Genomic DNA, 9,502 nt, shown 5'->3' with positions numbered 1-9,502 from the left:
TCTATCTATCTATCTATCTATCTATCTATCTATCTATCTATCTATCTATCTATCTATCTATCTATCTATCTATCTATCTATCTATCTATCTATCTTCAATAGCAAAGGTTTACCACTTTACAATTTCCAAACAACCGTGGCGGAGTCCCGACACTGGTGTAAAATCATAAGTAAACTTTGATTCATCACATTTTATGGGAAGTTGATTTCCACTTCACTGGAGCAGAGCAGTAGAATCAGATATCAGTCATATCAAACCTGTCTGATAACACAAAGTTGGCCAAAAGGAGCATGTGCCCCAATCTAGAAAATAGAAATACATAAACTCGTTGATATCAATCATTCTAAAAAAAAAGTATTACATAACCTCTGAGGTTCTGGAGAACCATCATCGACTCTTTAAAAACATGAAACGGTGGTGAACTTTCACAGCTGTGCCTGGCTTACCAAAAGTTCTCCAAGAGTCATTTGATGACTTGCACAGGAGGTCATAAAAGAACTCAGAATAACATCTAAAACTCGTGCTTTGGTTTAGATAAAAGTTCATGATTCTACAATAAGAATGAGTGTGGACATAATGGGAACCATAGCAACATTCCAAAAACCACAAACATTTAACCTAAAAACCTGCAGTAATTAATGGACCCTTAGATTCAGCTATCACAACGTAGAAAAAAATCTTGAAGGACAATTTGTCATCAATTCGCTACCTTAACATTAGGCACTCTTGGGTTATCTTGGACAATGATATGAAGCACAAAAACAAGAAGGTTTGGGGGAGTGGTTCTGTGCACTTTATGTCAATTGGGTTGCAATGACCTTGACTAAGTTGTTCAAGCTTCAAAACCTCTGTTGTGGCTGGACTAAACCAGCTCTGTAAGAAATGTGTGGTATCATTTCTCCACAGAAAACATAAAACACATATTACCCGTTTACACAAACACTTGATGGCAGTTGTTGCCAAAGCAAACCAAGCGCATCAAGCAGCTGACTTAACAGCAGTCCCTCCAACAGAAAATGTGGTGTTAATGAACATTTCTGACTTCTAACTGAAAGAGGCATTTGTTCAATTAAATTAAATTAACACAATTTTCTAGTTCCAAAAGACAATAAAATATAAATGAGGTCTCATAATTGGTCAACACTTTAAAAAGAGAAGAAGCGTGGACCCTTCCTTGATTCTTTGCGTCACAGACTTTAATGTTTTCAAAGTTTGGACTTGCTGCCATCTGCTGGAAGACATGAAAATAACATCTTCCAGCAGAAGCATGGATCTTAGCCAAATATCTATGCTGTCATAGTTTGGGCCTGATCTACAAAGATTCCAAATAAGGAGCGCAAAAATGCATGAGCAAAAAGCATAAATCTCCCACGCAATCTGCAAAACTTGCAAGTTTAATTGATTGTTGTCTGTTCAATTTTGTGGAACAATAAGCAGATAAATCTATCTGCTTATAGATAGATAAGCAGATGTACAGAGAAACATCATTGTTTCTCCGTACCATAGCACACTGTTATGTCTTGATGCATTTCAAATGTGCTAAATGTAGAAGCCAAAACAGCACCAGCAATCTGGTTCTGGTTGATTAATTTGCATTGCAGGTCATTACATTTGCATATCCTCCTCTCAGAATTTTGCATCCTGACTATAAGCACATGTATTTGCATATTCATCAAGATAGGCACTTCATTTTTTGTGCCAGCTGTTCTCCTCATTTCGTTGATGCAATCCTGTTTGCGTGTTGTTTGTAGATCAGATTTTGCACGTGATATTGAGTTTGCTCCTGTTTTTGTACACGCAAACCTTTAAAGATCAGGCCCTTTGAGTACAAATAACATAACATCTAATTTATAAATAATTTTAAATATACTGTCGTAATTTTCAAGGTCATTAAAGGAGTAAGGGTTAGTGCACCGACTAAATGTGGCTTTGGCCATCTCCGCTCACTCTTCACTTTAAAAAAACAAAATCCTTCCAGGTTACGTTCGTTAGTTGATCTTCGGTCAACTTCTGTCTCAAACTGGAGTCATGCATCCTCTTTGTTGTTGTTTTGGTGCTTTATGGGTCAGAGGCAGTTGTGTATGTTGTTGTTGGCAAGCCAAGCTGTCATTATCAGCTTTTCCTACCAACAATACATTTCCATTCGTTATTGTTTCAACTTCCTTTTGCTGACGGACTACAGGCACTGCACTGATTAGAGTCGGCTTTGTTTGAGCTCCTCGTGGTTTCAGCATAAGCCCTGGAACAAAATTTATGACTGCTCTTTGTTGCCAATTAAATAGAGAAGCCATGTGCTATTTAGGCAGCAGGAAGTCAACTTTCCTGGCTTAATAGTCAACAGTGCACCCAAAACCAAATGAGCTGTTGTCTACATCACTGCCCATCTCCTCCCTGTTCTGTCAGAGGTGACATTTATTTTTAGCTAATTGGGTATAAAACACCAATTGCTTCATTAGTTCAAATCATGCTGCTACCTAAGCAAAGAGAGTCTAGCAGCAGTACAGAAAATTGAGACAATAGTGAGTCCAACATATCAGTTCAGCTCAACCTTCTGGCAGGTACTTTGTATGGTAACAAAAGAAACAAATACAGTGAGAAATATGACACCTACAAAAACCCAACTCAACAAAATACATAAAATACTACATCCATAAAATTTTTCCTGTGATGAACTGGCATCTTGTTCAGGATGCCAGTTCCTGATAACCGTATCTTCATTTTTCACACAGTGATAAATGAAGATATGGTAATAAAAATCAATTTGTGATTTATATTACAGGTTTAAATTGTGATCTATGTCTCTTTTTTATACTTCAAATTATCTTCAAAGATTGTTGAGCTAATCATATTTGGTCAAACCGATTAGTCTCTATGCCTCAAACACAGGAGGGTGATAATTAAAGACGAGGAATTCCAGTTTCACACTGCCACCATCATGTACTGCGAGTACTAGGAGCATTTCTTCTGAAACATTACGACTTCAGTCTAACACAGATTCAATCTTTAGCATATCAAAAACAAACAAAAACATAGAATACAGAATTGATTTGTGCTTGCTTTCCAGTTTTTTTTCTTGTTTTTTTAACAGCTCATGATAAAAAGATAAAAACGTGTGTAAAAAGAAAGCAACTGCTTTTCCATCTGCCTTCAGCTCGGGGCATAATTAATTAAAACTTGCACAATGGTGGCATCTAGTGGTAAATGAGCAGATTGTAGCTAAACCGAGTGCCCTTCTCACTGAAACTTTGACTGCACTGAAGAAAAATGGCAGATTAATAGGATGTGATTGATTTTAATTCATCCAATAGATCCAGCTAATGTTTATCTCTGTAGATAGATTTAACTGGACAGCACCGAAGACGGGTGGATTTGTGAGTGAGGTGGAATAGAGTACACATCTCACAAATATTTGCGAGTGAACCACCAGTTGAACCCCATATTCAAATGAAAAAAAAATAATAAGATGGTTCAAAGTTTTAATTTATTTTGCATGTTTTTTTTTGTTTTTTTTTTAGCTATGAAAGTTTTATTAAAAATATTGAAAAAAAAAATCCCCATTTTAATTTTGGCACATATCCTTCTCGACTCTATTGAAAAAGAAAATAATTGAAAGAAAAATAGGAAAAATTAAAACATGCAACAACCCAAATGTGTAAGCAAACACAATAATGCTAATACTTTAAAATAGCAGCTAATCATTTGAAAATGTAAGTCATTCTTCTTTGACGGTAGTCTTGTCAGCATCCCACATCTCAACGTGGACTCTGCCCGCTCTAATCACAGATGTTATAAAACACTCCTTTTGTCCACAGTGTTTTTAAAGTGATTTCACACATTTTTTTATCATCTGTAAGTTTGGCTAGGCCATCACACAGCTTTGATTTTCTTCTGGTGAAGTGAATTATGCTTAGATGTACTGAACCGATGAGAAATGAAGCTGTTATTAGCTTTTGTTGCGAGACCGTAGTGAGAAAACCAGACATATTGTTGCTCTCTGGAATCGAACACAGCCGGTTCTTGTCAGAAACTCTGCTGGCTTCCCTTCAGAAATACCGCTGGCCTCTGTGACGTCTTTACTCAGTTTTGCAGAAATGTCCAGCTTATTAATGTCGATTTAACATATTTTCTCCAAATATAATTAGCTCTGTGCCATTGTATATGTATAGAACACAGTGAGATTTTTTAAATCACTTCCTCCTGACTTTCATGTACAGTAAGTACAGTAAGATCCTTTTACTCATTTACAAACCTTCTTCAAATTACAGCAGTTCAATAGTCAATAACAGTATTTGGACGCCCTTACAATGACTTTTCATAATGAAGACGCAAAGGAAAGTATTTTACAGGCCTCTGGCAACACATTTTTTTTTCTTTATTCTGAGTAAGATGTGTCAACATCCAGCATGACAAAAATTGTACAAAGTTCACAATTTATAAATGAAATATCACAGCAACTTGTGATCTCACACATTTATAGCAAAATTAAAATGTCAACAAATCCATGCTGTGTAGTACAAAAATAAATCAAACTTCAGTTCCACAGAGAGAGCACAATAGTTTATACAAAATCCTGTCTTTGTTAATGGCGACTGAACTCAACCTCAAAATGAACCGGCTTGAAGAACATAATAAACTCTAAAGAATTCACAATAATTTATATGAAAATTCAGCATTCTAAATAAGTGACAAACCTCTTTGTGTGTCCCTATAGATAGTCACAGATAACTCTTTTCAGATTTATTATTTATGCACCAACGTCTGATGAGCAGCTGGCTTGTGCTTTAAAGTCCCTTTGTCCGTTTTTCACCGTTAATGAGAATTAATTCAAAAACTGGTACTAGCTATAACTCTACTGAAGCATTACTATATTGGCAAAAGCTGCAGACACGATGCTGTGGAGAAAAAGGCGTATGCAGTCATGGACGATGGGTAGTAGAGTCCTGAGCGAGGACCCGTAAAGTACAATAGATGAGATTCAATCAGGTGAACCACGAGCACCTTTTTGCATTAGCTCTCGAAAAGGCAAATTCTGAACATGATCGCTAAGAACTACGGTGACGGAATGGGAGGGCTGCCTACTTTTAGTCTGTGAAGGTCTCCAAGCGTTCACCTCCTCTTGCTTTTTTTTGTTTTTCTTTTTCAAACCTTGAACTGATTGACTATTTAATTCTTTGTACAGTGATTAGATATAAAGTGCTGCTGAGGGGGGGGGGGATAACTTCATCTTCCTAAAACGTAGCAAAGAAATGAAAGACTTTTAATGTTTTTACAATTGATAACAGCCTAAAATATAACTGCTAAGGTTATAATCCTTCTGTTCAGATTTCAGAGTCCCTGTTCCTTCTCTCTCTTTTTTTTTTTTTTTTTTGCTCTCAGTGGGAGGAAATCCACACCTGCAGTGGCTCCAAGCGGTTGGTTGCTCCAATCGTGTGCCGAAGAGGTCACCTGGAAAAATTGCACGGCGCCATATGTAAGGATAATATTTTCAAGGAGAAGTGCAAATAGTCTTACTGGCACATAAGTGGGGACAGCGACCCTGTAAGTCCCGCTCTCTATAAATACTCTCTACAAAACCTTTTCTCCTCCGGCTCTCGAGTAACTGCGTTTAGCTTCTGTAAGAACATCAAAACATGGAAACGAAGGTGTCCCTGTGCAAAGTCGTACAGAAAAAAAAAAAAAAAAAAAAAAAGTTCAACTCATATACTTTTTGCTCCTAAAACTCAATGTCCAGGTTCCCTCCTCCTTTTTTAAAAAGACATTTTGTATTAAAAGATTTGTATAAAAATCAATATTTTACATAGGCTATATTAAAAAGATTCATGTTACCCCGCTATGCTTATAAACAAGAGATTGCATATACCCAACCTTTTTTTTTTCCTCTTTTGCAGATTGCATCGCATATACCTCTTTTTAAACAAATGATTTTGTTTGTTTTTTTTCATCTTTTAAATATTGCTGAGACATTTCATGATCCTAGCAACATACCACCGATCAGATCTGATTCTTAAAAAAGGCTAAAATCTTGCCTCTCTAAAGGTCATTGTCTTTACACATCTTTTCTACCTCAAACTAATTTAGGAATGAGCATGAGAACATGCAAATTGGCTCTGCTAGATACAGTAATGAAGGGGGGGGAGGGGATTTCCACCATCGGGTTTCCGTGTAATGATGTTTACAATATAACTTCATACATTCATACAGACATCAGGTAATTCTCTTTCCCAGAATTCATTTACAGCACCGATTAAAAATGGCCCCACCTACAGTGACACATCTTTACTCTTCGTCATAACAAAGCACAAATGATTCTCAAGCATTGTTTAGAAAATAAAGCAATTCGCAAACCAGTTCTTGCTATTTGACAATCTACGCGCAGGAAGAAGAAGAAGAAGAAGATAAAGAAGGAAGGGCGGGGGGGAATCATCTCAGTTCATTAAGTCCAGAATCATCCACTGGAAATAAAAAGCTTCTTCCTTGCTTGTAGTTTTTTCTTGTTTCTTGTCGTTACTCTTTTTTTTTTCTTTTTTTTTTAAGTCTGAAATGCTGTTTTCTCGAGCAATAAAAAGAACCTCTGTTTTTGTTAGCTTACTGTTCAGAAATATACACTAAAAATGTGCATACATGAGCAGCTAGAAACATTACATGACACTATGTCAGCTCATATGAAAACGTACAAAATGTAAATGTCCTCAAAAACTATTTTGCGATTTACTCCTTTATGCTCTTCCTCAAAAGCAAGACTCAAAAACAAAACAAAAAAAGAGAAAAAAGAAATCATCTCGAGGTCTTTTTAAGCGTAATACCTCTTTTTTTTTTAATTCTCCAAAGAACAGAATTCAGAATATATATAACACTATATCAAATTACTGCACTGAACCGAGGAGGTCAAACCGTCACTGCCTGTGTCTCTTTCTGTTGCGGAGAACCAACGTGTTCCTTTGCTGAGACGTTACACTTGAATCCCTTGTACTGCTTGCTTGATGTTTTCCAGCAAAGCTTTATTTTCCGCACTCTGGTACTGGTCTTGGTTTGTGTAGATATCCGTAAGAGTGGTGACGTAGGCGTCAAAGTTCTGCTCACTTAATGACTCCTGCATGACCAAACACACACACAAAAAAATGGTTAGTGACTCTAAAGGTTTCGTCGGATTTAAAAATAAAAACAAAAAACACCCTTTTTTTGCAGTTCCAGGGTTTTACAAACCAGAAATATAAAATAAATATTGTGGCGTTTACCAGGCCCCTTTAGTTATCAGCAATGACCTCACAGTTGTTGCCGCTTATTGATTTGGAATGAATCCTGTCTCCACTTCTATCAACAACAGAATAATAAACTGAAATCCATCATTCTACGGTGTGAGACTACAGTCTTTCGAACCTCCACTTGGGGTTCGAAAGACCCCAAGTGGAGATTCGAACCCAGAACCAACCAGCTGGGGCTCTGTGAACAACCCACAGGAAGTGAATGGTTTTCATTTACAAATGGAAATCTGAAGAGTGTGGCCTGCACTAGCACTTAGTTGACAGTCAAATTTTGTTTCATCACTAAAGAACCCCCGAAAATACTTTAAAGTTTGTGGTTCTTAACAGGACAAATGTGAAAATGCTCATGGACTACGAATACATCTTCATGTGTTCTTGGTTTTTCTGTTGAAGAAAAAGATACAAAGTAGCACATTCAATTTCACAACAGGAAAAAGCTTCTTACACGGCCACACGAGAGACTTACTTGCTGGTGCATCTGTAAGCAGCTGTTATTCCTCAGAGGAAGCTCTTTTTCTGTCAGGGGTTTCTGCAGGCAGTCAAAAAAGAGAGATTTCTTTAAGCAGGACAAGTTCAAACAAGATGCTATTCCTAAAATCAAACACTAGATGGCAGTATCTATTAACCAGCCAAATGCTATAAGATCTAAAAAAAAGAAAAAAATGTAACCGGAACATAGACAAAAAGCCGTGCGAGAAATCAGGACAAAGCCTTATAGTGATTTAAGGGAGATTAAAAATACTTTTTTTTTTACTTCTTTCATCTGCACACCTCCAGAGATCTAAACATAAAATAAGATAAACGGCCGGCACATTTCAAACAGCGTTTGAATGTGTACTTTGTCAGTGATAGATCTATTACGCAAGAGATGATCGTAAAAAGAATGGCAGCGTAAGGGACAAAGCAGGACAAAATTGTCTGTGATTACTATAAAAACTCTGCAACAAAATGAGCAACAAAAAAAAATCGAACGAGAGAGAACAGAACAAGGTTTCAAAGGAGATAGAAAAGTTGGGACCAAATCTTTCAGAAACATCTTTGGCGTGAAATAAAATGTCTGCAAAGGCAGATTCTAAGAATTCACCCCGCTACTATAATAGTCCTTTAATCATAGCTCCCCTGTAAACAAAACCTCAACATATTGTTTTGTTTATGCTGAATTTCAGTTCTCACAGTTGCTGCAACTCATTTCACAACTCCCCCTCAGCCTTTGGGAAGACAAGCGATGCTCCACACTTTAGAGTAAGCATGCACAGAAAGCCGTGGGCAAATGTACCACAGATAAACGCTACGGTTCACTACGTTCTGTGACTTTCTGGCTCGCCCGTTTCCTGGTGGCCCTTACCATATGAGGGAGCTGGACATTAGCTAAACTGTTAATCAGTGAGTGGCTGAGGTTGGCCAGCTCATGCAGCAGAGATTCATTTTGCTGTTCAATCACCTTGTTTTCCTCCTCTATGCACTTCAAGTTGGTCTCCATTGTTGTGATCTGCAGAGAGGAGGGTGGGGTCACGGTGCGTTACATGTTTCCACTTGCCGATTAAAAAACAACAACAAAAAAAAACAATAACAAAAAACCCAGACTTCAACGTGGAAGACGGGTGGCGGGCGGGTGACTCACCTGTGTTCTGAGTTTGATCATGTCAGCCTCCACTTGTGAATTCGATTCACTTAAATCTTTGATTTCATCGTCCAGCTGCTTGATCTCTTCGTCATGATCCAGCCCTGGAGGCGATGAGCGGTATTAATCCCAACCTTATCGTCAGATTTTAAAGTCTTTACAAATGACAAATGTGGTTACGTTTTTTTTTTGGGGGGGGGAGGTGTTATTGATAAGTGTGTGACGCAACTGGATGATAATGTTATAGCATCTCTCAAATCTGCACGATCTCTTTCAACCTGTTCCTCCAGATTGGAGCCATTCGAATTATTACCCCCTGAGTGGCCGTTCATTTGCTTCCCCCCCCCCCACACACACACACACACACACACACACACACACACACACACACACACCACTCTGATCGGTTTATTATCTGTAATTGGAACTCCGCTCTGTAAACCCTTCCATATTCCTTGTTCCTGATTGGCTGCATTGTGTGGCTGAGCTTACCGTTGCTGGCACGTTGGTGCTTTATTGTTAGCATTTCCACTCCCGAGAGCCTGGCTTTCCTCATGGCGGAGGTGGCGCGTGGACAACCCGACAGACTGCAGGCAGCAACCAGAAGCAAGCTTTGTT

General features: G+C 38.0%; 1 protein-coding gene across 5 annotated transcripts in view; it reads right to left on the bottom strand.

Moving 5' to 3' along the window:
• Positions 1-5,121: 5,121 nt before the first annotated feature.
• The window catches only part of myt1lb (myelin transcription factor 1-like, b), a 134,247-nt gene continuing 129,866 nt past the window's right edge, over positions 5,122-9,502 (bottom strand). For 4 of the 5 annotated variants that reach the window (XM_017302503.1, XM_017302502.1, XM_017302504.1 and 1 more), the window contains 5 exons: positions 9,377-9,471; positions 8,885-8,988; positions 8,609-8,752; positions 7,730-7,792; positions 5,122-7,091 (listed from right to left, as the gene is read on the bottom strand). In XM_017302503.1, the coding sequence (XP_017157992.1) occupies positions 6,951-7,091; positions 7,730-7,792; positions 8,609-8,752; positions 8,885-8,988; positions 9,377-9,471 (547 nt within the window). In that variant the 3' untranslated portion in view covers positions 5,122-6,950. The remainder of the gene's footprint in view (positions 7,092-7,729; positions 7,793-8,608; positions 8,753-8,884; positions 8,989-9,376; positions 9,472-9,502) is intronic. The other variant, XM_008399630.2, reaches the window with a different exon arrangement.

Source organism: Poecilia reticulata, linkage group LG22, assembly GCF_000633615.1.
Source record: "Poecilia reticulata strain Guanapo linkage group LG22, Guppy_female_1.0+MT, whole genome shotgun sequence".
Lineage (NCBI taxonomy): Eukaryota > Metazoa > Chordata > Actinopteri > Cyprinodontiformes > Poeciliidae > Poecilia > Poecilia reticulata.
The sequence above is the reverse complement of the archived record's forward strand: the minus strand, read 5'-3'. Positions and strand labels throughout refer to the sequence as shown.